At 52.1% G+C, this 27,823-nt stretch overlaps 8 protein-coding genes across 8 annotated transcripts; 2 read left to right on the top strand and 6 right to left on the bottom strand.

Moving 5' to 3' along the window:
- Positions 1-1,483: 1,483 nt before the first annotated feature.
- On the bottom strand, positions 1,484-5,418 carry N7468_009065 (putative cytoskeleton assembly control protein Sla2; the record flags this gene model as incomplete). Its single annotated transcript, XM_058478361.1, has 13 exons — positions 1,484-1,570; positions 1,677-2,737; positions 2,788-2,890; positions 2,955-3,104; positions 3,159-4,213; positions 4,273-4,457; positions 4,517-4,574; positions 4,629-4,709; positions 4,791-4,948; positions 5,025-5,100; positions 5,190-5,207; positions 5,305-5,351; positions 5,411-5,418. 13 exons carry the CDS (start codon positions 5,416-5,418, stop codon positions 1,484-1,486), a joined length of 3,087 nt encoding a protein of 1,028 aa, XP_058326691.1.
- Positions 5,419-6,061: 643 nt separating this feature from the next.
- On the bottom strand, positions 6,062-8,907 carry N7468_009064 (SMP domain-containing protein; the record flags this gene model as incomplete). Its single annotated transcript, XM_058478360.1, has 2 exons — positions 6,062-8,381; positions 8,441-8,907. 2 exons carry the CDS (start codon positions 8,905-8,907, stop codon positions 6,062-6,064), a joined length of 2,787 nt encoding a protein of 928 aa, XP_058326690.1.
- A 737-nt stretch (positions 8,908-9,644) lies between these two features.
- N7468_009063 (trans-hexaprenyltranstransferase) lies at positions 9,645-11,048 on the bottom strand (the record flags this gene model as incomplete). The annotated part of the gene is made up of 2 exons (XM_058478359.1): positions 9,645-9,806; positions 9,873-11,048. The coding sequence occupies 2 exons, from the start codon at positions 11,046-11,048 to the stop codon at positions 9,645-9,647; spliced, it is 1,338 nt and encodes a 445-aa protein (XP_058326689.1).
- A 588-nt stretch (positions 11,049-11,636) lies between these two features.
- On the bottom strand, positions 11,637-13,705 carry N7468_009062 (proteasome regulatory particle lid subunit RPN3; the record flags this gene model as incomplete). Its single annotated transcript, XM_058478358.1, has 3 exons — positions 11,637-11,780; positions 11,835-13,132; positions 13,219-13,705. 3 exons carry the CDS (start codon positions 13,703-13,705, stop codon positions 11,637-11,639), a joined length of 1,929 nt encoding a protein of 642 aa, XP_058326688.1.
- Positions 13,706-14,309: 604 nt separating this feature from the next.
- N7468_009061 (uncharacterized protein) lies at positions 14,310-18,226 on the top strand (the record flags this gene model as incomplete). The annotated part of the gene is made up of 7 exons (XM_058478357.1): positions 14,310-14,374; positions 14,426-14,788; positions 14,852-15,153; positions 16,225-17,266; positions 17,322-17,850; positions 17,971-18,103; positions 18,141-18,226. 7 exons carry the CDS (start codon positions 14,310-14,312, stop codon positions 18,224-18,226), a joined length of 2,520 nt encoding a protein of 839 aa, XP_058326687.1.
- A 1,589-nt stretch (positions 18,227-19,815) lies between these two features.
- N7468_009060 (1-phosphatidylinositol-4-phosphate 5-kinase) lies at positions 19,816-22,498 on the bottom strand (the record flags this gene model as incomplete). Its single annotated transcript, XM_058478356.1, has 4 exons — positions 19,816-20,286; positions 20,344-20,912; positions 20,963-21,303; positions 21,360-22,498. 4 exons carry the CDS (start codon positions 22,496-22,498, stop codon positions 19,816-19,818), a joined length of 2,520 nt encoding a protein of 839 aa, XP_058326686.1.
- Positions 22,499-24,345: 1,847 nt separating this feature from the next.
- On the bottom strand, positions 24,346-25,575 carry N7468_009059 (histone H1/H5 family protein; the record flags this gene model as incomplete). The annotated part of the gene is made up of 7 exons (XM_058478355.1): positions 24,346-24,462; positions 24,519-24,680; positions 24,734-24,843; positions 24,982-25,112; positions 25,211-25,233; positions 25,388-25,413; positions 25,509-25,575. 7 exons carry the CDS (start codon positions 25,573-25,575, stop codon positions 24,346-24,348), a joined length of 636 nt encoding a protein of 211 aa, XP_058326685.1.
- A 621-nt stretch (positions 25,576-26,196) lies between these two features.
- On the top strand, positions 26,197-26,424 carry N7468_009058 (uncharacterized protein; the record flags this gene model as incomplete). Its single annotated transcript, XM_058478354.1, has 1 exon — positions 26,197-26,424. One exon carries the CDS (start codon positions 26,197-26,199, stop codon positions 26,422-26,424), a length of 228 nt encoding a protein of 75 aa, XP_058326684.1.
- Between the last annotated feature and the right edge of the window lie 1,399 nt (positions 26,425-27,823).

The following is a 27,823-nucleotide window of genomic DNA, read 5'->3' as shown; positions in this document are numbered from 1 at the left end:
GTTCCAAAAACACGCTGTCGGATTGCCAAAATACGTTGGTCCCAACGCTTTGTTTTCGCGTTCTAATGATTCGGCTGTCGGCTTCCAATGCGTTGCTTGCCAAGATGTTCTTTTCACGCTGGTTGCCCAACTTCTCGACGCGCTTTTCAACAAAGTGCACCCCAAACGCGACCCTTGCTGCTCGACCTCCGCTGCGATCTTCAACAAGATCTTATATGCCAGTTGGGGGCTTGCCCTGTTTCTAATTTGCCCGGTCTGGCCATCCCAAATTGTTTCTTTATCTGTCGCCAGACCCGTGGGGAGTTTTTTCTTGTCTGTTTCTGAACCTGTCTGGTCTTGTCTGTTGTTGAACCTGTATATCGCGATGATGGTATTCTGTTCCGGGGGAGCTAGCCAACTTCTTCCTCCGGGTGTACGTGAGCCGGAGCGGTATACTGGGGCAAAAATAGATAGGTAGATAGGGGAAAATAAGAAAAAAAAAACGTGTGCCCTTGTAGACTTTCCTGTAGCTTCTTTGTAGGCTGTAACTCCTGGTGTGTAGACTTTCCGGGCGTAGCGGTTCGCCGTGTATTTACGTTCGATACCCCCAGTATCCCCAACATTGTGTAAACCCCGAAACAATGGGTACCGTCATGCATATGGGATACAGCCGGGTATCACTCAGGTTATCTCTTCGTCCCCGAAAGACCGCAAGCCACCAGCCTCTCGGCAACTCCAACCCAGACTCAAAGGCCAGTAGACCTCCCCGAAACTCTGTTTCTGGCTTTCTTTGATTCTCTACGGACAACCAGGTCTAGACCGAAGCTACAGCGCTCAGACAGCCAGTCGGACACCCACTGCTTATACGCCACCGGTAGAGATTACGAGGCCCTTGGGCGCCGGGAACCATCTCCTGCTCGAGTCTGGCGTCTGGCAGGTCGAGTGACGTTGGATTTTCTTTGTGACCTGCAGCGCCAAGACGCCGATCCCTCAGATGCGACCCACACGGTGGAACGGGGACTGCATGTGGAACCGGTGGGTCGTGGCGTATGCGGGCGTCGGATTAGCGAGAGTTCTTTGTTCCGCGTGCTGGTGGACTTGACAAGGCCTTGGTATCTTTGTTTCAGAGAGGCCGCAGAGGAGGCCGATTACAGGGCAGTCTGCGTCTGTGAGCATGCTGAGGTGGTGGAGAGGCTTCGGGCAGGACTTGTTGTTCTGCTGCTCTTTTGTCGAACTGACATGGTGTGGCTGGAGTATTTGCGCCACATGTAGCGCGCATTGAGCTTGGAAGTATCGATTGCTACAAGAGAACAGGGCTGCTCTGCAAAGAGCGCATCGCAATATATTATGCGGGGTACGTGTTCACAGGCACATTTGGAGGCAGAGAAGCTAGGGAAAGCATGGGCAACGCAAAGCCGATAGGATTTCCTTGATATACACAGCGAAGAAGACAGAGAACACAGATTGTCACAGAGATGCAGCAAGGGGAATTCCCATCCAAGACCTAATCCTCCTGGTAAGATATCTTACGCATCTCTCCAAGGCGCGTACGGGCCCGAGAGAGGCTGTTTTCGAGTTGAAGGATCTCGACCTAAATACGTAGGGAGTCGTCGTTAGCTAGCCGTCACCAGAACAACGGGGGGAGACCACCGGGGACAAGTCCTCAAGAGGCACGGTAGGGGATGCAGCAGACATACCTGTTGTTCCATCTCGCGAACCTTAAACTCGTGCGAGCTCAGCTTCGTGTAGTCCTCCGCATCGGTACCCTCGCTGTTCTTCTCCTTGATGATGTCCTGTACCTGGCGCACCAGGGCGCGACAAGCGGCGCCAACCTTCTTACTGGCTGTCTCCAGGCGGTCCTGAGTCTTGCTCATGAACGTAGCCTTGACACGACTGGCAGCCACCAGCTGAGCAGTGCTGGCCGCGACGTCGTTGGAAGCGACAATCAGCTGCTCGGGGGAGTTGCGGCCGGAGATCACGCCGTCCGCTGTCTCAATGAGAGTGTTGGTTGACTGCGCCACAGCCTTGGCAGCAGAGATAAGACCCTCGGTCCAGCGATTGTTTTTCTTATAGAAGGCGGTTCTTGACGAGCTTCCCCGCCCCTCACGCACGATCTCCTGCTGCGACTCCGTGGCGGCCTTGATCAATTCAGCAATAGCGTTGGTCACGGCGATGGCTGCAGCCAAGATGACGTCGTTGATCCGCAGTTCGTAGGTGGTGTATCCATCGCGCGGCTTATTCTTCAGCTTGGCGAGACGCGCCGCAGCGGCATCAACAGCGTCCGCAGCCTTGAGCAATTCTTGGTCGACGAGATCACCCAGGTCGCCCTTGGCATTGATCTTGCTGCTCTTGGGTGCGAAAGATTCAACCAGCTTCGACAGGCTCTGAAGATCACGCTGCACTTCCAGGTTGTTGTTGATCACGACATCGGTCTTCTGCAGCGCCTCCATGCCTTCCAGACGGAATGATTGAAGGCCACGGAAAAAGCGCATGGTAGCCTGTGCGGACTTGCGGGCAGCGCCAACAAGCTGGTCAGCGCTCTTATCGTCATTGGCGAAGCGAGTGAGACCCTTGGTGTTGCTCAGGGTATCCGCAATGGAGCCAGAGAAGACCGAGACGGTGCGAATGATCTCAGCATGGGGGCTGTTGGGTCCATCGGCAATGAAGTTATTGAAAGCAGTGGAGAACTCGGTGGCGGACGCTGAGGCCTTTTCGATCTGGGAGAGTACGTAGGGCGACGAGGCATTCTGGTTACCACCTTGCATGGACGAGTCAAGCTCGTAGAGGCATCGTCTACACGCTGCACACCAGACTGCAAGACGGAGTCGATGATATCGTTGATCTTCGCGACAGTGCCGTGGAGCACAGTGTCAATCTGGCTGTCAAGCGCATTGTCGGTATCTCCTTGGCTCTAGAGCGCCAGAGTTAGCATTCAGAGCAAAGATGGCGAATAGTCTGTGCTGTGAGCTACATACCATCTTCAGTTCCTCCAGTTCCATCAGTGCCTGCTCCATGCCAGATTTATACACCTCAATCTCCTCGTCCTTCTCACGCAAGGCAAGTTCATGGTCTCCATCCCACTCGGACTTGCGGTTGGAGATTTCTTCCAAAGCCCGGTTTTTGTTCTACACCCCAGTCAGTAATCGGATCCGCGAGAGCAGCATAGCATTGTAACTTACCCGCAGAGCTTCTTCCAAGTCAGCCATCTCGCGGTTGTACTTGGAAAGCATGGTGGAGATCTCAGTGCCCTTCGAACGCTCGGCATTTTCAGCTCGATCAAGTGCCATGCGCAGCTCCCGCTTGATTTTCTCCAACTCCTCCTTGTTACTACCAGTCAGACGATCCCGGTCGTGCAGAGCACGGTCACGTTCGCGAATCATATCTGCCAATTCCAGGTTCTTGGTCTTGAGCTCACGCTCCAGCTTTTCACGGCGCTCGATGGCCTCCTGAGCGGAAGCAGCCTTGAGCTTAAGACTCTTGGTGGTCTGCAGAAGATCCAGATGCTCCTGTCGTAACTGCGAGTAGAGTTTGGCCAGGGCTTCGTACTTAGTCCGCCATGTGTTCACCTGCTCTTGCAATGATCGGATCTGCTCATCCTTGGAGGCACTCTGCAAATTGAGATTGTTGTTCAACTGGCTCATCTGCTCTTCTAAATCTTTGACCCGACGATCGTACTGCTGTAACATGAGCTGGTCGCGCTCATACTGGGCACGAGCGTTCAAGTTCTCCTGTTCGAGCTCAGCAAGGCGACCCTGGGTATGTGTCTGGTATTGGTCACGGAGAAGTTGCTCCTGTGCCAATCGTTGTTGCTCCTGCTGGAGACGCTGCTGCTCCTCGAAGTCACGCTGGGCCTGTTGCTGAGCAAGCATCTGCTGACGCTGTTGCTCCTCCCACTGGGCCTGAAGGCGTGCCTGCTCAGCCTCGTACTCTTCTTGCTGGCGTCGAGCTTCAGTGGTCCAGAAATCATTGATTGGCTCGGGCTCTGCGACCCTGGGGGGTGACTTCGGTGGTGGAGAAGGCTGGCGCTCAATCTCCTTCGCAGGTCGCTTCGGCAAGGCTGGACGCTCACCATCTTCACCCAACAGACTTGGCGGGTCTTGAGGAAGTTTGGGAATAGTGATAAGACTGGTAAGGTAGCGCAAGTTCGAGCATTCGTAGTAGAACCGCACAAGGCGGTGGTGCTGAGCATCGTAACGGCCACGAAGGGGCTCAAGGGCTTCATCATCGCCGGTTGCTACAGAATAAGGTTAGCTTGCGGATTATCTCTAAGAGGAGCTGGCAATTGATACGTACTAGTATGCAATGCTCTCAACATGCTCGTGATGAACTTGTAGATACCATAACTCTCATGCACCAGAGGCACCAACGCTGAGATACGGCACTCGTTGTTAGTCCCCGACTGGAAATGCGAGAAAATCAGCTTCTGGAAAGCATCAATCTGGTCCTGCAAGGCCATAAGATCGGAGATGGTTTCGTAACTAGCCACTGGTCAGTCTTTTGTTTACCATTGCAAAGTCCCAAAAACTCGGCATCATACCCCTCATTAGGATCATTAATGCTCTTCAAGCTAATGTACTCCTCGTATTCGAACAATCCTACGCATGTTAGACAACCGCTTTATCCAACTCACAAGCTTCCGAGCAACCTACCATTGAATTCGGGGTGATGACGGTGGAAATTGAGCTTCGATTCGAGGTAATAGACGTACTCGCGAATTAAAGGCGCATAGCCTGTCCAGCAATGTCAGCAATGTTCATCCCCCACGCCATCCCCAGATCGTGCGGCTCCAACTTTCACAACGGTCTTCATACCTCGAATACCTTCTCCACCAACACCTCGCATCAAACTATCAATCCAATTGGTATGCTGCTGCGCCTCCCGGATAACGATCGGGTGACCTTCTTGAAGAACCTTGTGGATGGTAATGAGAGCCTTGAACGTCTGGACCTCGTCGGCTAGAACGGGTTGCCTGCAGCAAGAACCATGTTAGCCTGATATTCTTGGCCACTTCATAGCTTCCCCTAATGGACCCGACGAACACTCACACTTTCATACCCGCCCAGAAGGCCGCCGACGATTTGTGGTCCCACGTGTACACGATACAACTGCGCACATGCTTCCCTGCGCGATTCAAGCAATGTCAGTCGATTCAAGCTGCATATCTCCCACTCGTAGTTCCCAGATCTGTTATCGCTCGGGGTAGGACGTACGTTTTGGCGCGGTTTCCTCTGTCGCAATCTAATGTTAGCCGATCTGCTCACCATTCACTGATTTCCCACCCTGGTCCTGGGGGACCACCGCTCGGATGACGGATAGCAAGCTTACCGATATTCGTGGCCTTCCGGATGTTGATGGCCAAGTCGGCCTCAGTCCTATGCGATTGAGGTTATCCGCATGTTCAGGGAGGGGGCGGCGCAGCACGGCAGCTTACCGACTCATGTTGACCGGTGAGGCAGGATGGTGAGCGACTTCAGAGGATAATCAGAAAAGGGACTTGGACGTTAAACGCAAATCTGGACAGCACCAGGGTGCTCGAGAAATATAGCGCCTGCGAGGGAGAATCGACTGAAGTTCGCACGTGGAGTGCAATGACGTTGGGGGGGAAAGCTGGCGCCTGTGAGTCTTGGCAACACCTAAGCCTGGTCCACCACCCCCTTGCCCCATATAATATTTGATCTACACGTACCACCAGGCACCACGATTTAGTGGTTCGGGATGAATTACGCGCTGGAGTTGATCGAATTTGTATTTAACCCTAGGAATAAACAAGTCAGGGGATCTAAAGCATCGATGCCCATAGGGGTGACCGGTACAAACAACATCTAGATACTCAAAGACCCCCAAGTACAATTCCCTGCATGTTGCCATTGATTGATCCAGTACGGTAGGGATTCTTAGAGACAAGTCCAATTTGCATAGAATCTACTCGGTAGGTAGATACAAACCAAGTACACCTTGCTTCCTGCGAACTACACGCCAAAGTCAGGAAAGAAGAGACCAGGGTCAGAGAGGAGAGGGATGTACAGGACCCTGGAAAGGCTAATTCAAGCGATAAGACCCTCGGGCAGATTCATTGGTATGGTTATGAGACTTCCACTGGCTCCTTTGGTGGCAAAGCCTCGTGGCTGCCTGATGCGGAGCGAAGAGGTGTCGAGCCCGTGGGCTGTAGAGATTGTACGCCAGGTACTGCCTCGTCGTTCCATGCTGAATCGGGCCGGTTGTTTTCTATGTTAGACAGACCCCCTCCAGTAGAAGTCTTTTGTTTGCGAGGAGGCTCCCCTAGATCCAATTCACCCACTACAGGGCTGGTCGGGGCAGAGTCCTGAGGTGCTTCCACTACCAGAACTTCGTCAGCATTGCCGTCAGGGTTGCTGTCAGAACTGGCGCCAGGATTAAGGCGCTTCCTGTGAGGGAGGGGCGGTGGTGGGACTGGTCGATGACTCCCTGTGCTTGGAGGATCCGGCTGAGGCGGCAGTGCCACGGGCTTCCGTTTGGGCAGGGTGCCCGAGTTGGAATTCCGTTTCAATGCATAACGGTCTGGCCGGGGTAATGGAGCACCTGGTGGAAGATGTGGATGACCGCGGCCGATCGGTTGATCAGGTGTTCCAACTAGGGATCGGCTGCCCTCCGAATTTGCGTGTTGGTCGCCTTTTCCAAACACACTCATACCCCATTTCTTTGCCGCGGCTGTTGCTGCAGCAATATTGTTTCCACTGCTAGATTTTTCCTCGGGGGATGTGAATGGTTTAGCCAAAGTCTCCAGTGTACTGCGTCGGCGCGGTTGATCACCGGATAGAGAGGTTGTTGAGCTGCCCCGGGAGCTTCGTGTACTAGGCAGCGTATTTCCGTCAAAACGTGAGGAGGGACTTCCAAGAGGATTGTCATAGGGGAAGCTCATTCCATCAATCGAATCTGCAAATGAGGACCCACGGCTGTGAGCGATCCGTTCTGGCATAGCGATCCCACCGGTAGGTGGCGAGCTGTCCGGGGTCCCTTGGGGGGAAGAAGGTGGGGAACGGTTTGATATTTCAATCATAGCGCTGGTTGCACTCGTTTTGTCGTGCTTTTTGCCCTCAGCAGCAACCTTATTGGCATTATCTGGTGTCACGATGGGATCTGCGGCATTGGAAAATGTCTGTGATCGAATTGCACGTGGTAATGGCGAGCTGTCAGATCTCTCAACCCCAGTAGCTATGCCACTCGAGCTCGCGGCGGACTGACTGTTGTGTAAGTCGGACGACGAGGTCCTTGGCGCTCTGCGTGGTTTCAGCTTTTGTGAAGCAGGCTCAGAAAGCACGGGCATGCTCATAGTCCGATCATCCTTAGCTTTCAAAGCTTCCAGAGAATCCCCAGGGGTAGACTTTGGTATCGCTGAGCTCTCCGATTCATCCGGGATTTCTATGTCATCATCATCTGCAGGCATCTCCCGTTTCCAAATGCCGCCGCGAAATTGCTGACCCTCTGTATCCAGGAATGGTACGTCGTCCCAAAAGGGCTGAACAAGACTTTCGGCAACCATTTCTCGAATCTTACTCTCGATTGTCCGCAAAATAGGCGTGAATGTGACCTGTTTCGAGCTGACAATGGGCTGGATATCCATGGAAATCTTGGGCATGGTTTCAAACGATATCCAGAAGCGGTTACTCGGCGAGGGTTTGAACCGCACCAACAAGTGGCCCTGTAGCTTTTTCAAAACAACAGCCAGTAGGATATCCACCTCTCTTGCCTTAAAACGTGGACCAAGGTCAATGCGGACAGTTGCCGAGATCTCGATGCGAAAGTTTCCTGTGTACTGGAGATCCGCCTCGGTGCAGCAGTTGCCATCAGCAGTCAAGTCCTTGAGGCGAGGATTTGTGATAAACGGAGCTCCCTCGCCCAAGTCGATCTTATGCAAAGCAATTTTACTGATATAATTGGGCCTGTTGACGCGCGCAATTTTCTTCGAGATTTTGAGTCGCAGGAATTCCTCCACTTCGGGAGTACGGTACAGAGCCAAGAACAGACGACCAAGGATAGCATTGATCCATCGAGTCTGCAGCTGCTCTTCGGATGAATGAAGACGTTGAACCAAAGTGACAATGTGTTTTACATCAAACTCTTGGGGCACAGGAGGACGGTCGGCCGAGGCCCATAGCCTGGATTGGTTCTGAAGCATAGCATGATAGAAATCTTCTTTCTCAGACTGATTCTCTGAAAAGAGATAGAACGGAGGTGTCGGGCCTCCCAATTCACCGAGGGAATCAAGCCGCCGAGACAGACAAATGGCGTTCCTCTTTGTCCATAACAAAGCCTCGGGAATGGGGGCCTCGTCTCCGTATATAGAGACATCATGATGGGCGAGGGAGATGACATATCGAACATCTACCTGGTTTGCATCATCGTAGAGCATCAAATGACCATGCCTAGAAGACCCTCTTGTCAGCAATCGTCTCAATATTAGTAAAGATGAGACTGCGAATACCGAAGTACAATGTAAAACACATTCCGCGAACGCTTAGTATTCTTCCCGTTTGCCTTTGTCGGCTCAATACTCGGTGGCTGTTTCCTGTCAAAGAGGCTGCGGTACATAGCTTGATAGACACTGGGACTCTCAGTAGCGACCACCTCTCCGGCGGGGGTGGTCCTCTCCGGCGGCTTGCCATTCACGCCACCAGGAACATATTCGCGGCAGACAGCAAAGTAGCCAGTAGCTACGTCAGAGTCGTGTGTGCGGTGGAATTCCTCCGCCAGCTGATCAGTACCGGACTTCAGACTGTACTCGTCGTCGGTGGGCCGACGGAGAGCTTCGGGAGCTCGGAAACTCGCTTGTGACGGTGGGACATCGGGGAACGTGAGGTAGATGAAAAGGATGGCTAGTGATAGAACCAGTGGCAAGAAGGTGAGGCCTCCGAGCACGTATACGGCGAGGTAGCTGCCGAGCGAAACCATGAGGAAGCTGTGGATCGGGCGATCAATCGATCAATGTGTTCATGCTACAAGCTCCATGTCTCAGGGGAGAAGAAGGGGGGGAGAGGTGCCAGGAACGAGGGTTGGGGACCGAGGGAAGAGGCCAGCTCCGAGCAGAAAAGAAAAAACAGGGAGAAAAGCCGAACAATGCGAGGTATCAAAGCGCGAGTAGATGGAAGAAGTGGAGTTGCAGCTTTCCACGATGGAGTATGACGAAGAACAGGTCTCCGACGTAATAGGTCACATCTTGGTATTTCGGCAGCCCCAGCATGCAAAGCACACCAAAGCTACGGTATGTTACGGTATGTATTATACACGGCAGGGCTGTTACATTGTGGACAACGGTGCCCCGCAGCGATCCGACATGCTGTCAGGAACATCTGCAGGACATGGATGCTCTAGCAGTCCGCCCTTGAAAGGTTGCCGGGTCATAGAGCTGTGGTTTACCAGATCCTATACATGTGGAAGCCACTTTCCAATACAGCAATTCTATTAACATTCAATCCGACTATCTGCAGGTTCTCTTCGTATCCAGACACGCCTCAACCACCCTTTGGCCTCTGTAGATCCACCACGCCGTAACATAGTCTAGAACCAACACCGTGAAATATCTAGATATACATGTACTCTGAAGAACATCAAGTGAGGAGGGGCGAACAGTCCGAACAAAACATGCATGGGTGTTTTTACATCAAAATTACAGGCTTTCAGCGTGTTGCTTACTTGCGTCGTCGCATGGTCTTCTCGCACATCTCAATAAGGCCAGTCTTGGCCTCGCCATCGGGGAAGTCACTGATGGCGGCCACAGCCTTGTCCGCATATTCCTGGGCAAGGGCGCGGGTCTGCTCAACGCCGTTACTGCGATGGACGATCTCACGAGCCTAGAGTTAAATGTTAGCACTTCGGTTTGTTGAGTATGGCTAGTGGAGGTAACTTGCCCTTTGAACGTCGCCTTCTTCTCGGAACTTGCGTCCAACCAGGGGCCCAAGTTCCGGATTGCTTTCCCAAGCAAACAGCAATGGGGCTGTAGCCAGACCCAATTCCAGGTCCGCGCCAGCAGGTTTGCCCAGCTCGGCTTCAGTAACGGTATAATCCAGCATATCATCCACAAGCTGGAAAGCCAGACCAAGATTCCGGCCATAGGAATAGGCAGCCTCGACGACCTCAGGGGCACTACGGCCCAGAACAGCGGCAGATCGGCATGATTTACTGATCAGGCTAGCAGTCTTCAGATAGGTCTTTTGCAGATAGTACGACAGGGTTTCGTCCGTATACTGTGGCTTAGATTCATCCTGTGCGGTGTTCTTCAACTGCATGAACTCTCCTTCAACCAAGTTGGCAATGACCGTCGCCATCAGCTCAGTAACCTCGGGGTCACGAAGGCGGGCCAGAGCCACGGAAGCACGACCAAGCAGGAAGTCACCTGCCAGGACAGCCATCTTGTTTCCAAAAGCCGTATTGGCCGAACTGCTAGCGCGGCGGGTCACTGCATTATCGATGACATCGTCGTGGAGAAGAGAGGCCGTGTGGATGAGTTCGGTGATCTCGGCCAGGCGGCGCTGAGAGGGGAGGATGTTGTCATCGCCGGAAAAGTCATATTGGACTTCGGCAGATCGCGATACTAGGGGGTTCATATCAGGGTTTGTATCGTCGAGGATTGAGGGTGAGCTCAGTGGGTTATCGACAGATCGAGTGCTAGCGGAGGATGAATCTTTCCGAGGGTCCAGCGCGGTGGCCTGAGACATAAGCAGAACCAGTAAAGGTCGCATATGCTTTCCCTCGCTTTGAGTATAGTATTTAGCCACCTTATCCAGGGCTGGATGGCCTGAGCCGAGCAGTTGGCGGATGTTCTTGGTCAAGAACTTCAGCTCCTTGCCCACGATCCTTAATGGATCAACAGAGATACCTGGCGGGGCCTTTGGGATTCCCTTGAAGATTGTCTGGGCTGCTGATACAGCAGCACCAAATGGAGACACATTTCTTGGGCGGGTTGGGCGATATTTGCGCGTTTGATTTGAGATACCCGTTATGAGAGGATCGTCGTGTAGGCATTTCGAGCATACGGAGGTTGTCGTTGGTCGTGCGAGAAGCAGCCCCGCAGCGGAGGCAGTGCGAGTTCGCATACTCAATTCAATGAAGTCAAGTTGAATGAGCTCAGACCCAAGACATAGATGGTATTCGAGGTCGATTGGGGTCTTGGGGAGCTTGCGGAGTGGTGAAGGGAATCAGCTCGGGCGGAAGAATTCCCAGGTCTCGGGACGGCACGGACCACCTCAGGCTGGCCGACAAAACCAGATGAGACGCCGGAGCGTTCCCGTATATAATCAGGCTTTGTTATATTGCACACATGTGTCTTGGGAAATCGAACGGAAAATGGGATACATGGAGGCTCCCAAATTATACTGATGATCTCATGACAGTGAGGCATGGTTAAGAACACGTCGGGGGACTGAATGCCGAGCTACAGAAATCCTATGGAACGTTCCTTAGGCGAATTCGGGTCTTATCCATAAGAATGATTTCAAGTATAGAGAAACATAGAAGATTCTGCGGGTCCTTTAGAGCGCTGCATATTCTTCGTCATACAAATCCAGAGGAACAGCCAGATCACGCAGAATTAACACATAAGTTGAAGAAGGCCGCTACAAGCATAGAGGCTCATGCACGTGAGTCCAGCGCGAGTTAGAAATGAGGTAAATACAGAGGCCAACTTAGATGGCATCAAAATCACCGCCGGCATCCTCATCATCGATATCTCCCTCCTGGATCTCTTTGGCCAGCTCGCGCTCTCGCTCCCGCGCTTCCTGGGCACTCTTGAGTTCCAGGCGGTGTTGGTTCATGGGGAACCGCATTGCCTGAAAAATGTTAGAAGCCTGGACTCGAAATACAGGGAAAAGAGAGAAACATACCTTAACACTCTCATCATGGAGAGCCAGACAGGCACGGATACGCTCATGGAAAGCTTCACCAGGCTCTCGGGTAGCGTAGATGTCGCCAACCTCTTTACTCTTCATGAAACCGTGCTCGTGATCCAATGTAGCCTCGATCACACCATCTCGAATTGCCTTGGCCACAATGTACTCTGCCGATTCCTCACTGTCAAGACCAAGGCGGAGACAAATGTCCCGCAAGGAGATACGAGAGTAGGACAACGACATCATACGGATGCCGGTCTTGATCACATTTTGTCGCAAGCGAAGGATCAAGGTGTAGGTACCATCCTTGCGGAAAGTAGAGCTGTGGGTATTGACAATGCTGAGGAACCCATCCAGATCTCCAACGCTGACAGCCTGCGCTAGGAGGAAGTAAGGATGCATAGCACGCTCCAAGGCTGGCTGGCGGAAGACTGCACGGTCTGGAATGTCACCCATCAGAAGTTCCACTACAACGAGCAGCTTATGAGAAGCTTGGTAGAACCCACGAGCGCACTGGCTAGTAGGGGATTTGCGGGTGGCGCCAATAAGATGGCTGTGGGCCTCGGTATACTGCAGCTGGATGGCACGAATACGGCCAAGGTAGAAGAGGTACCGAGCAATCTGGTTGTTGGAAGCAGCGGCAGGGAACTTGTTGTGGGAGATCAAAAGATCGGCCTGAGTAATGTGAGAGGTGGAAAGGTAGTTGCGGAGAAGCAGAGTCATGACGGTGGCCTGCGTGTCTACATCCTTCCGGAGCACAGCAGTGCGCAAGGCCGCCAACAATGGTTGGCGGATGGCGGTCACGGTAGCAGCGGGAGATGGGGGAAGGGGAGCAATCTGCTCATAGAAAATGGAGTAGTAGAAGTACACGCGAGCAGCAAGAGAATCCAGGGTCCGACGGTTCAGGCTGCGGAGACGCTCGATGAGGTTAGTCGAGAATTCAGCACCCTTCTGGATCAACCGCTGGTCAAAGAGATAGATCTGCACCAAGATAGACAGATATACATCCACCTCAGCGAGGACCTCCTTGGAGCTGGTCTTTGACTTCTCCGAATCCACATCCATCTTTGAGCTGGCCAGTGGGCCCTCGAAGGCACCAGATTCGCCGATAGCCTCGAGAAGGAATGAAGCTGTTGGGCTAGAAGCTGGGTATGTGTCAACAATGACACATGAGAGGACCTCTGGGGTGATATGTTTCCGCATCGACGATATGGACCGTAGCACACGAAGGGTAAATCGGGGATCGAAATGGGTTACGGCGCGATCAAGCAGGGTGAAATTGGTCTTGATATCTGTTTGTTATAGAAAGCCAGATCACTCCCTGTCAGTGAATCATGTCCATCTTCACACTGGGGAAAACAGAGTAGTTGCCACCCACCTTGAATAGCCTTAACCGCTGGGTCCTCGGGCTCGGTCTGCTCGGCGTCCTCGTCCTCGGCACCTTCCATCGTCACATCTTCGTCCTTGTCCTGACCTGTCTTAGATGTCTTCGAACCCTTGGTTGGGGGCACTACAACAGTCATCTTCTCGTCACCATGCCGATCCTTACGGGAGTTGAATGAGGATGTAGGCGCACCTGCCGTATCCTCGCCCATCTCCACATCCTCAGCACCATTCACACCATTCTCAGTTGATTTGGAGCCGTTGGTGTGCGACTGGTCATCCTCCTCCATACCGTTGTTGGCGCCCTTGGCGGCGCCTTTCTTGGCCGGAGCCGATTTGGCCTTGTTAGCAGCTGCGCGAGTTGTAGGAGCGGCCTTGTCCTTGGCACTCGAATTCCCAGAGTTCGAACGTGCCTTTTCACCGTTAGCAGATGAAGAGGCGTCAGATTTGTTGTTTGATCGTAGAGAACGCCTTTCGGGCATCTTTCCCAAGCTGTGAAGCTCAGCTGAGCCGGACGGGAAGCTAAGAAGGAAGTAGGGTAATGAGGGATTAAAAGCAACGGAATCAAAAGCCGGACGCAGGGCAAATGGATCAGCTCCAAGCTGCAAGGCAACAATGACACGATGAGGGGGGAATGAGAAAAGCGGCAGATGGATGAAGAGGACGGGGCGATGTGATGTCAAGAGACGAGGACGGGCGCAGGAAGCCAACAGAGCCAGCTTAGTCAGGAGCTTACCAGTGCAGGATGGCGTAAGTTTGCTCGGGTGACCCTTCGGATCGCTTGATTCAACTCGTTGAATGACAAGGGGTTTGAAAAAAAAAAATAAGCCACCGGTGAGAATGGGTTAGATGGAAAATAATTTGGAACTATGTGTTGACATCGTCGCGTACGAGATGGCGCCTTGAGCGGTGTAGTCCTCCATGTACCACTGCGTGTACTACGGTGACTACATGCAATCGAGGACCTTCTAAACTGTGTGCCTGAGGAATAAGGAATCTGCGTATTCATTCCCGTGTTTACGATCTTCATCGCCATTTAACAACTCACCATATTCAACAGTCTTCAAGCTTATTCTCACCTCCAAAATGTCTCTCCTTGATTCGCATTTAGAGCAAATTTCTCTTTCCTCGAGCGCCATCGCAGAATTACCGTTCGTTCTTCCTCTGTAGTCCTTGCGGCATCCAACTAATTCGCGCTATAGGTTCCCCTCACCCCGCATCTTCACTAACGCTCTGTTGGGATCTCACGATATTACAGCATTAATCCGCGATACGGAAGCCCACGAGCGAGCTTTGTTTCAAGTCGATCCTACCAGCAAACCCCATGCGTCCAGACGCGCTACTCGTCGCACAACTACCTTTGCTGCCGAACCCGAGAAGGAATCAATGGCCAGTCGCATATATTCTGCGCGTAACAACCGCAATCAGTCGGCTGTTGCTCGCGTCCTGGGCTCAGATATGATGGAAGAGATCAAAAAATCCGCTGGTACGTCGTCTCGCGGGCCCCGGGGCGAGGTGAATATTGAGGTCCTGCTGCGCGGTGCAGAAATTCTATGCAATGTCTAGTAAGTTGTGACAATCTCCAACATTCGCTTGGCTGGTCTGTCACCTAACTATTTGTCGCTTAGTCCTGTTGTCGGGGCCCAAGACAAGATCGCCACCTTGCGTTACCGTCATGAAATCATTGCGAAATCTATCGCCGATCTAGAAGATCGTGTTGCGGCCAATACTGCGGAGCTAGAACAAATGCGAAACTCATACGATGATGAGGACAAGTATGACATACCAATGCCAGCCGCAGCTCCCGATGCAGATGTCACTGATGAAGACATCGAAAGAGAGTTGGCTGAGATCAGAGAACTGGAACGCCGCAAACGAAAGCTGGAAGAGCGAGTAACCGGAATGGATCGGGACCTCGGTGGATTGATGGGTTGAAACCAGAGAGACGCTATACTATCTCCGCATAATGACATCGAGCCCAAGTGATCATATTGGTGATCATATTGGATCAACTGTCCTGGATATCTAACCTGGATATTCTCCGCATACACGGGCTGAAGGGCTTCTTCCTCTGACGAAAGGCTAACATCGAACCTTCGGTCCTAAAGCTCATGCCAAAGTTGAAGACTACATCACTGCATCTCCATTGCTAAGACCCGGCACTGCATTTACTGAAATGACCGTGGTCTTCCATACCGATGACAGAGCAGCTCCTTGTGAACACAACACACGGACTATAAATCATGGCTCCTTACGATGCTCCTGGTATTGAGATTAGAAAAATTCATAAATTCTGAGGCACAGCAGCCTCCTGTCAGAAAGCAGGGTAAAACTAGCCCAATTTCGAAAGGCCTTTTCCCATATAACACACTATATCCATGGGTCGATTACTATTAGTGATATTTCTTGTCCAGTCCACAGGCTGTTACATCTATTGTCGCAGCTGATTAGATACTGCCTTCGTGTGCATTAACCCTAGATGGTATGGGTGGGTTTTATACGCGCAGCTTCAAGCTCTTCTACCATCCACGCAGTTATACCTCTTTCCATTAAGCGGACGGTTGGTGCCAACTTCGGTAGCTCAAAAAGGCATATTTGATCGTAATATATTTCAGTGCTAGGATTAAGTATTAATATCTCGAACGTTGGGAGTACTAGTATATAGTACCAACATCGTCAAAGTATCATTTAACATGTTCACTGCAAAAACACCCCTAGGCCACCAGAGGAACCCCCCGAAATAGAGATTATCTTTACAAGCAGCTCGATTATCCCATTTTCGGTATGGCCAATCATTTCTGTCTTTATCGAATGAAATAATCAGTCCTTCAAGGTTGGCTTAAATGCGCAATAACCCAGGCCGCCCGAGCGCCAAGACTTTCAACCTCCCCTTGACTCCGCGCCGGCTTCGATCTCACCCACCCTCTTCGATCAAAGGCCATCCGTTCAAGGTCACAACCTCGAGGAGCCTTCCATACCCGGACCATTGGATTGCCCGCAGAGACTTTGATTGTCCGCCCTGAACTCCGCCGGCTCAGACTCATCTGCCCCGAGATTCCCTACGTCTTCACGGTCAAAAAGCAATATGGATGGGTCGCAGGGCCAGGCAGCGCAGCCCATGGTGCCGCCTCAGCAGCACTCCAACTTGATTCGAACAGATCAAGTACAGAAACTGCCGCATCTACCGAGCAACAGAAGAGCCAACATACCCAGCTAGTGCGTAGCCTGTGGGAGGCCCTGAACAACCGCGATCCCCAGAGTACTGAGTACTCGACAGCGCACATGAAACTGTCACAACTGTCGCAAAACCTCATGAAAGGAATGCGGCTCTTCCAGCAAAGCCGTCAACAAGCGCTTCAGCAACAGCAAGCGCAGCAGCAGCAAGCCCAACAGCAGCAAGTCCAGGCACAAGCCCAGGGTCCGCCAGTTCAACGAACCCAGTCGAACAACCCCCAGAACCTCACCCAACTGTTGCCCCAGATCCAGCAAAAAGTCCAGGGTCTCAACTTCTTCCTTCCTCCGAATGTCACACCAGAACAGATTCAGTCGTGGATCCCGGAGGCCCGGTTGCGATATGGTATCGCGTTGCAGAAGCAGGAAGTCGGGCGGGCCCGAATTGCGGACCTTCGTCAGCAGTTTTCGCAACGGCAATCCCAGGGAGGTATGTCACAGGAGGAGGTGACGGAATTCAAGAATCGGCAGATGGCTGCCGAAAAGCTCTTCAGAGAGGGTAGCGATTTCCTAAATAAGTTCAAGGATCAGCAGGAAACCTTCAAAGCCCAGGGACAGCAGACTTCTCAGATGGCCCAGCCAGCGCAGAACGCAAATGCAAACCCGGCTCAAACAACAGCATCTGGACCTGCAGCAGGAGGTGCAGCTCAAGGAAATAACCAGGCTGCAGGAGGGGCTTCTGCAAGTATGGCAAATGCGCCCACTCCAGCACCTCATACCATTAATTCCGCTGTCAATGCGGCTCGCAATCAAGCTGGACAGACTGCGATGTCACCCTCGACATCCCAGCCCGGCCAACCAGCTGCCCCTCAGTCTACCGGGGCAACACCTGCAGCAGTAAACGCGCAACCACCTACTCGACCCCAGCCGCCATCACAGCAAGGAACCCCAGGGGGCACAGGCCACCTTCAATCAAACCCCCACTGCAGATGGGTCAGCGGCCACACCTACTACCCAAGCCATGAATCAGGGCCCACCACGTCCACTGTCCCAGCAGGCGGCTATGGCCCAAGCTGCAAACTACAATACGAACCAAAATCAACAGCAGCCTCAGGGCGTGAATCAGGGTGCAAACGGTCAAAGCGGTCATCCAACGGGTTATCTTGCCAATAGGCCAACAGAAACTTCCACGCGTCAAATCAACATGGCCATCCCCACCAAACTCAACGTTTCCACCCCCGAGCCAGTTCCAATGTCTGCTGCACGTCCCACACTTTCTGGTGGCCCCAGCCACGGTGCCATGGGTATGATGGGCCAGCCCGCCATCCAGAAGCACCCTGGATATGTTCTTGAAGGCGAAGGCCAACATGTGCTCAGCAAGAAAATGCTTGACATCCTTGTTCGCCAAGTCACCGGTGGTGGTGAAGGAGAGATGTTGACTCCCGATGCCGAAGAGGTAAAAGCATCTAATCCCCCCCATGATCCCTCACTTCCCTTGCTGCATATATCTGACCCCACTATGCCGCTTTCCAAGCCCTATTTTTTTGCAACCTCAATCTAACTTGCCCAATCACAGTTTGTCCTCCAGATGGCCGACGACTTTGTTGACGATGTGATCACCCAAGCCTGCCGCCTCGCCAAGCTGCGCCCCTCTTCGACCTTGGACATCCGCGATATCCAACTTGTCCTGGAGCGCAACTACAACATGCGTATCTCTGGGTTTCTCCACCGATGATCTTCGTACAGTGAAGAAGCCCCAGCCCACCCAAGGCTGGCTGCAGAAGATGTCCGCTGTCCAAGCCGCCAAGGTGACCCAGGGCCGATCTGAGTAGGCTTCTTCTGTCCTCAGTTCTCCCCGCAATACTTGTACTAGAGAGATAAGAAACGCGTCTCTTTCTTCCCTGGGCTTCTGTTTTCCCGCAATGCTTCTATGTTTTCAAAAGGCAGTTATGAGGGGCTGTTTTCATACACAGGGGTCGGTGTTCCAGGCGCCAGGCGTTACGTTTCTTTCCTTGGGGGCATTTCAAGTCCCGGAACCAGCAGTCTTAATGATTCCCTAGTCCTCCATGGAGGTTAGGTGCAATGAATGCAATCGCTTTTCTTGCAGACTTTTCCATTTTCTTCTATATCTACTTCTTTGAGACCAGGGGAGCTGGCTCTCCATAGTCTTATGGTGTTGCCTTCTCCGTGTTGATTATACGCGAGATCAACTAGGGATCTTTTCGAAAGTTACTTTTGAAATGTAAATTGAAGACAACCTCCAGCATCTAAGATTCATCATTATATCTCTAGCCTGGGGAAATACCACTCGTATAGTCTTACGCAGTAGTAAGTTGGCGTGTTACCACCGCAGAAATTCGGAAATGCGATCAAAAGTATCTTGACCGTACACAAGCACCCTTACAGCGCCCACAGAGCCTACCATTAAGCAGAACAAGCTGAAACGCAAGGAATTTTGAGAAGGATTCAGTATGTTCCCATGTTGGCACTGCTAGTTTGATTTGTGGTACAAGACAACGTCATCGAGATAGGTGAGACAAGTGGTATAGTGATTGGTACAGGGTATGGTTCGACACGCAGAAAACACGCAGAAACTCTGAGAGAATACGCAAAGTGGACAAGGAAAAGGAAAGAAAGTGTTAAAATGATAGGAAATAAGAAAATGCCGAGGATTCGGGAATGCCAGGATGGTGCTAACACCCTGGTGCCTGGGGAGTTTCTTTCCAGAGTCAGCATCCTCACTTCGGGTTGCGAGAGTGGGTGATAGGCTGGAAGAATCAAGTTAAACAGGCGTTCTAATGACAGTGGCGCAGGATAGTAACGTCGCTGCAAAAACAGAAAGAGAAAAGATGAGATCTGATGACAAAATGAAAATAGAGAAGGGCCACGAGGCCGGTGGCTGGATATCAAAAGAGTATAGGGGAATGTCGATGAATGTTGGACCAGGTCGGATCGGTCTATCAACGGTAGCAAAGTTCGTTTGGGGATGCAGATTTGATCGTAAAGAGATAGGAGCGGAAGTCGACGCTCATGATGGACCGGAGATCGGTGGTTGGGATTTCGTTCCCAGGCGGAAAACAGCAGAGTCATCCCAAGGACAACTCAGAGAGCAACTCGAAACCAGAAACACAACCACAATAGAGATATGCACGTTACTCGTGAACATCAGCAATATGGGCCAAAGGAGGTGAGGATAGCAAACACAAGCCAAGCCTTCTTCGAACCATGTCTTTGTCCGAGGATTGGATGGAAACAGGTGGTCTATTAAAAAAGAGAATATCCCGCTGAATACAACACGAGGAAGGAAGCAAAGGCAAAAACAGAAAAAACAAGACAGCCCAGAGGGCCCAAGAAACAGGCAGATTGCCCATCGCAGTCAGGCCTTCGGGACAGCAGTGAAGGGAGGGTGATTTGGAGGCAGTTATCGGTCGGGTCCCTTGCCTTTGCCGGGAGACCTTTCACCTGGGATAGTAGACATTTCCTTTTCAGGAGCGGAGCGACCATGTGAGCTATGGCCGCCGACACTGCTTCCTTCACCTGCTTCATCCACAATGGGAAGGGTTGAAGTTGGACCTGGGCCGGCAGCATCCGCAGGATCCCACACAGTGGCCAGTGTTCTGGGATGTGTGATAGAAACGTCTTTGGATGCCTCGGCCTCCGCTGCATGCATGGTGCGGTCGACTGATGGAGATCTCGACCGCCTTTTCTCGCTTTCTTCAGTGGCAGATGCTGGGACTTCTCTTTTCCGCTCGGCTTCTTCCTTCGACATAGTGATGCCTTTAATAAAATTGATGAATCGGTCACCGTAACTTTCAGGCGGGACGGGCGAAATCTGAGTTCGATCATTCGAGAGGCCCTTGAAGAAGTTCTCGAGCTTTTTGACTGTGCCGTACTGTTCTGATGTATTAGTTTGTGGGAGTTAAAAAAAGAGTTCATGCCGGGTCCTTACGTGAGTCAAGCAGTCAATGATTCCCAAGTAGTAAATCTCTTCGCCCAGTTGCCCATTTTCGTGAGTAGCTCGGAAGCCTCCATCATCTGCATAGAAGACATGGAATTTCCGTTCATCGAGGATCTCCTCAGGCATCTTAGAAGCTGCCTTGTCTAGTGGGACCGGGCGCTCTTTCTTGATCAGCATGCGAAGCTCCCGAGCTTTACGCTCATTCTCCAACTTGGAGGGGGTGCGTGTGAGCACGTTGGTGCTTGACTCCTCCTCACGGTTTCCACCAGGTTGGAACACCTGAAGAGTTTTATCTCTTAATTTCTCTTCATTGCCTCGCTCCAGATCATGAATCCCCACTAACAGTGAATAATCCATGATCTTAAGTCTCTTGAGCAACGCAACGTCTCTTTTCAGTTGCTCTATGAAGAAGGTTCGTTTTTCAGGGCCGCATTGCAGAGCTCGGTTCCGCCGAACCCAATTGAGATCCTTCATAGTCGCACGGGGATTCCTTTCCAGGTCAGATTCTTGGAGGTCCCGTCCAATCGTAGATCCCTTCAGATCGAATGTTTCGTGGATGTCTCGGTGGGTGGGAACAGATTATTCATCACAACGAAGTGAATCTTGCGACCGTAGGCCATTTTCACGCGGTGTAAGCCGTAAAATTGCGAGATCAAGGTGTTCGGGTTCTTCTCCACATGGCGATAGTACTCAGGAAGTATTTTCCGGAGGAGCTTATGCTCGGAGTGGTGGATTGTTTTGATGATATACTTGTAGTCACGAGAGAAGTAGAAGAAGCTTCCACTTTTTCCCGGTGATCCCAGCTCAGACAAGATGTATTTGCTAGTCAGGGACATGAGATAATCGGCAGGATCAAGGCGGAACTTGGCTCGCAGGTGTCGGAAAACCCAGGGCGCATAATCCTTAAATTTGAAGTCGTATTTCGCGGAGGGGATCAGTTCGTTCCCAGTGCTGTGTCAAGTCAGTGGAGTGCTCGTGGTGGAATAAACAGGAGGTGGTCCTCATACATATCAAAGGAGAATTTGTGCTTCGCCTCAAAGTCGGCCTGTGTCAACTCCCGATCCATCTTGGCGTTGATACGAGACACCGTGAAACGGATACCCGTCAACATATTATACGCAGTGACATAATTGACATGATTTTGGTCAACTTTGGTGCCCACAATGACCCTTTCGTCATCCTCGTCCTCGCGTCGCCGCCGCGAGGCACGTTTCTGTTTGATAGCCTCAGCCCAACGCGCGGCTTCTTCATCCGGTGTCACATCATCCGGTGGCTCTGGATAAGACTTGTTCCGGCGCCCCATGCCAAAGGACGTTCGTCGAGGTCCAGCAGTGGTCGGGGAATATCGGCCGCTGGCGTAGGCGGCATCTTCCGGTTGATCTCGGCTATTACGGCGACCGCTGTTCGCCCGCGGGACTTGAAGCGAGTGCCTATGTCGCATGCTAGAGGGCTGGGATTCATGCATTGAGTTGGCGTCGGTGAGGGAAGGTGCGGGGGGTGAAGAATAGCGATGGTGGCTGGGTCTTGGACCCGAACCCAATCGATCGGCGTCGGGGGAGTGGCGGCCATTTTCATCGGCGTGTGGGATCTGTAATAAAGAGGCAGATGGGCTAATGGGTTGTTCCGAGACGGAAGGCTCATCGGCGGAGGGACGGCGAGGGTCCCCGTTTGAGCCCAATTTGCCCTGGGCGGGCGGCAGGTAGGACCACGTCGCGCTGGGCGCAGTGCCATTAATGGTTTGGATAGACATCGACGCTGGCGCAGAGCTTGCTAAAGGCCCGGTGTCCGATGATTTCCGGTCCAAGGTGGCTGACGGCCGGACGCCATCTCGGTCTCTGACAGAGCCATTGCTTACCGACTGCATGCTGGCGTCCTTGTTCGGCGGCTGTTCACGAGTGTAAGAGCCGATACTCGATCGAGGGCCATTCAGAGAGTAGGCACTGCCGTTCTTGAGGTTTGTGAGCAATTGCCGGTCATTCTGTTGGTCAGGGTACGCGTCGCCGTTGGGCCAGTTAGTCCACAGGAAGGCGTTGCCGACAGAATTCTTGTCGTGCGACTTGCGGGGCGAATCGAAGGAGCGATTATGGGAGGTGGTAGTGGTGGTAGCCGTCGCCGTCTGGTAGGCGTCGTTGGAAATAGACGGCATGGCCACTCGAGGGACACGGGAGGTGACGTGAGGTCTGCGTGGACCGGTAACCCGTTCTGATGGCAGTGACCCTTATTGGTGTAGAGAGAGCCAGCAAGGTTAAGAACCGGACCGCTTTCCAGTGTTCAAGACCGAGGAAATCGAGGGGAAAGGGAGAGGGCCGTGGTCAGGGGGGGGGTGGGAACGAGTTGTGTTGATGGGTTTCGACGTTTTCTCGGTGGCTTCTAGCGCAAGACCTGGCAGGATCGGAGCCGGGAAGTTTCAGCCGATCAACATGACCAGGCACCCATATTCATCCAGAAGTTGGGAGTTGGGGAATTGGGAGTAAGGGAGGAAGAGGATGTTGAGATGGGGGATTTAGAGATCGCAAGAATTCCGAGGGGCGAACCGGGTTGGAAGACTGAAGTGTTAATTACTGTACGCAGTATAGTACGGAGCGCACTTCCAGTATACACGACTCGCCCTTCAAGGGTTTTCTTACTCCCGGACTCCACCGTTCAGCTCCGCCAATACGTGCGCATTCACTCCGTACTATAAGAGTCATTCGTCACATAAACATCGAGCAGACTCGTAGGATCTCTTCAACTACAATATCATCTAAATTATCGTCAACTCCTTGGACCTAACCGTTGAGCCTCGTATCGCCAGATCCTCAATTTTCGATCGAGCGCTTCCGCCAGAAAAAACCGGGCTGTCCATGGAGTGAAAGGCTGCGCACCGGACACGGGCCCGGTCGATTGGTGACCCCTCTCTGCAAGGAGGAGAACTAAGTGACGTCGCACGTACTAGGCCTTAGAATGCGAGCACCCGCGCTGCTAGACCGCTCCATGCATAGAAGCCCGATGTCCTTGAGATTGAAACCCTCTCGTACTCTGTATACAGCGCCCGGGTCCTCCTAGTGGGGGCGGATGTCCTTGACCCGATCCCCATGGAGTCCGGGAGACCCGGCAACGCTTGCAACGCCTTTCACGTGGTGCTCCAAAAGATCTATTGATGCGACGCCCATGCTCGTCTGGGTAGGGACCGTCCGGTCTGTTTCCTGAGCCCTGGGTGCCCTCGATCCGAGATGTTCCAAAAATAACCGGCTCCACCCCGAACCCATATCGGCCTCCCGAATACATGAACCTACGCAGTATAAGCGAGTCATTGTTGTCTCCGGGCCAAGCTGCACTGTGTCAGTCATGTTATCTTTCCATCATAGCTGGCTATGAGGAGTGGAATGACAATATCCTTAAGACAAGCGCACATTCCAAAAAGCATCAGAAGCATCAAAGGCGATTATAAGGCAATGAGACTAATTTGTATCATATGGACCAGGAAAGACCGCAACCATGATATTAATGTCCTGCCTCAGAAAGCCGTCGTAGCATACAAGCGACAGTTCTGTCTCATCACGACTGATCACATTCCCGACGTAACGTTCTGATAACGTTATCTCATATCCTCTGCCAATTAAAATCGCGCATTCTACAGGCCTAGAGGCGGGGAAAGCTCTCGGGACACAATCTGATCATAGGATATTCCAATTCCGATTAAGGGTCGCTAGAAGATCCAAAAGGATGAAAAAAAAAAACGAAGAACGAAACAATTTCCCCAGTGAGAACCCGCCGCAGTACGCCATCCCCCCGATAATAAGGAAACACAAGACAAAACCATCATAACAAAGATATCCCAAAAGCAATTCGACAAAGGAGCCATCAGTGACCAGTCCACAGGGTGAGGAGGAAAGAAATTACATCGGAAGAGAAAAGACAAAAGCAAAAAGGTGCGCTTGGGTTGCCCTCCCGAGAAGAGCGCACGTAAAATGAGAGGACATCACCAAGTCAAAAGAGGTTGGCAAGGCCCTCTTATTTCTTGGTCGTACGCTTCTTCACGGCTGGCTTGGCAGGTGGTGCCGTGGTCTTAGTGACACGACCAGACTTGGTCGTGCTGATGACCTTGGGCTGCTCCACGATAGCAGGGGCCTGGGCGATATGTTAGTCGGGAGAACTGGCGACGAAAAGTACAGCGTTCAACATACGGCAGTAGGAGCCTTGGTCTTGCGGGCCTTGCCAGAGTTGGCCTTGGGCTTAGCAGCAGTCTTCTTGGTAGCAGTGGCCTTCTTGGCAGCGGGCTTAGCAGCCTTGGTGGCAGTCTTCTTAGGCGCGGCCTTCTTCGCGGCGGCCTTGGTGGCAGTGGCCTTCTGTATGAACTGTGAGTGAGGCGTCAACCGAAAGGATTTTGAGAGATGCATACCTTAGGGGCAGCCTTGGGAGCAGCAGCCTTGGTGGTGGCCTTAGCAGCGGGCTTAGCAGCAGGCTTGGGGGCAGCCTCCTTCTTAGCCAGCTTCACGGGTCCCGAGGGGCCTAGAGATCGACGCGTCAGTGAACCATAACAAATCAATGGAATTCATAACGTGGAAAGCGAAGTGCACCCAAGTCCCAAGAGAAATGGGAATCAAGACATGGCGTTGCGCAGCAAGGGCGAATGGCATCAAAACTTACCCTTGGGCTGAGTGAACTCGTTCTTGTCAACACCGGCCTTGATGGCCTTGTTGAACTGAGCATCAAATGCGCTCTGCGACGCGTAGGTGATCTTGTTGTTGCTTTGAACATACTTCTTGATCGCCTGTCGGCTGAATTTGGAAGATGGAAGTCAGTCCACTGTCGCACGACCGAAGCGCGACCAGAGAGGAAGTCGCGGCGACGAGATGGGGAGCCACTCTTCACATACCTGCTACCATTGCGCTCTTTCAGCTATAGATGGACGCACCAGTCAGCAAAGTCCCCAAAACGAAGATCATCAGCCCACTTGATGTGGTGGTTGACGATGCCCAACGGGCAAGACGTGTCACGGTCGGGCGCGCGGCCCGCCATCACAACACGCCGGGGGCGACAGTGATCTACTCACGTTCACAATGGCATCCTTGATCATATCTATATCGGTGGAATCAGCAGACGTTCGCGACGCAGATAGTACCACTTTTATTTTTACGCGATGTTGTGGGGGTTCAGGATCAAAGAATACATACCGCGGTAAGAGGTGTGAGGAGCGGCAGCGGCCTTCTTGGACGCGCCGGTGGCCTTCTTGGGGGGCATGTTGATGAGATGGGAGGGAAAATAAACTGAGGTTATATTTGACTGGTTGGAAGATCGAATGATCTGGATCGAGAGACTGGGCGAGGGCGAGCGAATTAGTCGAAAGAAAAAAAGAGCAACAGAAGGGGTGGGAAAGGGCCGGCGGGGCATCCGCGATTTATAGGCGCGGCTGGTGTTGACACAAGATCACCTCCGGCTAAGGAAAATCCTAATTCGCTTGGGTCTTTTCTGGCTACAATTCTGTGATCGCCTTTCCCGTTCATCATAAGGTTACCTTGGTTGTCTGGCTGTCTTTATCTTCACGGTAGGTTCCCCTTTCCCTCTTCTGCGTGACCATCTCCGCCTGTATCCTACTTGCCACACCCCATCTCTTCAGCGCGTTTCGATCTGTCCAAGAGGAATAGTTGGCCGCGCGCATTCCCTCAGATGGCCGGGGAGGTCCATCCATTCCCCGCCCTGTGTAGTCTGTAGACTACTCGATATCGCGCATATAACAGTCCAATGTCAAACCTCCAGGTTGGGACAGCATGTTTCGAAGAAATCGCGCACTTGGCAAGAGGGGAAACTAAAGCACCTCTTACGACTAACACGTTCCGCGTGTATCCCTCTCATCTACTGCTAATGCTCGTACGGCTTCTCCGGAGAACATTTCGTTTTGATTCGGGGGACATTCCAGCGCGACCGGAGAGATCACCCCCAATTCTTGCTTCTTTAGACCGGCGAGCTGGGGTATGGAATTTGATCTACGTCCTCCTACTCTTCGCGCGCTGCAACTTTAATCCAGGCTGCTGCGAACGGTACGATCCTTGGAATGAGAGCATAGTACCTCTCCAGAGTACCATGGGATAATCAAGAATATCAGATATAATCGCTATGCACCGGACAATTTCTACTCTAAGCTTTCGGCTCCTTGCTGAGTGCCTAGAGGGCCTGCAGGGTCACGAGGGAGTGTGTTGTCATGCGCCACCTTGCCGAACTTTGGGTCCATGGTACGCGGCCTGGACTCGATGATGTCTTGACTTGATTTTGGTTATCGGTGTGCGTGGCTGACCTCGTAGCTTGTATGATCTTGAGGCGCCGCATTCTCCGCGTGTTCTGCTAACCCTAACTTGGCACCATCATTGCTGGACCCGAGGCCAATAATTCGAGGGATACTGGACCTACGACGGCAGCCAGGCTGGCAGTGCGTTGTACATGCAAGTCTATAGTACTGGCGAGGCTATTGATTATCAATGGGAGCTCTGGATTTATCAAGATCAAACCTAGTAAATCTATATTGCCGTGGTCGAAGCCTTGTAGTTCTTGTGATGGAAATGGGTACGTGACTTGGTGAGGGGCGCCCAGATATATTTCACCACGGTCGGCGCACGAATGAGGCGGACACTTAATCCGTTGACTGAAGTAACGGTCCAGATGAATATTTAAGCTACAAGTAAATCAATATCTGCTAGAGATTTTTACTCAACGATCCATATCTCCCTTGAAGACGGGGGTTTGGAGCGGGCGCGTCTGATGCTTCTATCCTGATCCGGATAGTGACTTCACCTTGGTACAAAGACCGCTTTGCGAACGAAGCGATAAATCAGACTACGGAAGCCTGAATGCCTAAAGCAAAAGTAGCTGCCACTGCGATTGTATGTTATTTGTATTATTTGATGAGCCTACACGGGTGAGGAAGTTAAGATCAGAGCGACTGATCTTGCAGCCTTGCGACTACATGGAACCATGACATATGCAGCATAATCGTGATCCCACGCCCCCTCGCTTATATATCCTCGAAAGATTTGCGGGCATAGAAGAATAAAGCCTAATGCATCATTTCTATTCCATTTTTTACTGGACGTCATGTCCCCAGGTGGAGATCACTCGTGGTTGCTCTTCTCTACCCGATCACCATCTCGCTAAGCCCCGGCACCCATTTTTGCAGAGTTACCCAACCTAATCTCGTTAGATTGGCCACCCCCAAGCCCTCCCAGCCTTTTCAGATTTACATTGGCTGATGTAAAGTCAAACAAGTTCACCTTAGAGGAAGTTTGAGAAACATTACTGGCTGCATGAAGAAGAGATCAGGGGGAAACGCAAAGCTTCGTGTATATGGATCACTTGATAATATCCTGATCTTAAATGCGCTGGACAAGGAAAATCCTAGAATCAGCTTGGGGACCATTAAACAGCTTATTCATGATCGATTCAAATTGCTTTCAGCCTTGGTCAGACCTGGTAATGCATAATTCAACTCGTGGCTCGG

The sequence above is a fragment of the Penicillium chermesinum genome (genome assembly GCF_028974085.1).
Source record: "Penicillium chermesinum strain IBT 19713 chromosome Unknown utg000007l:1.0-2695246.0:1.0-2697696.0, whole genome shotgun sequence".
NCBI classification, from domain to species: Eukaryota; Fungi; Ascomycota; class Eurotiomycetes; order Eurotiales; family Aspergillaceae; genus Penicillium; species Penicillium chermesinum.
The sequence above is the reverse complement of the archived record's forward strand: the minus strand, read 5'-3'. Positions and strand labels throughout refer to the sequence as shown.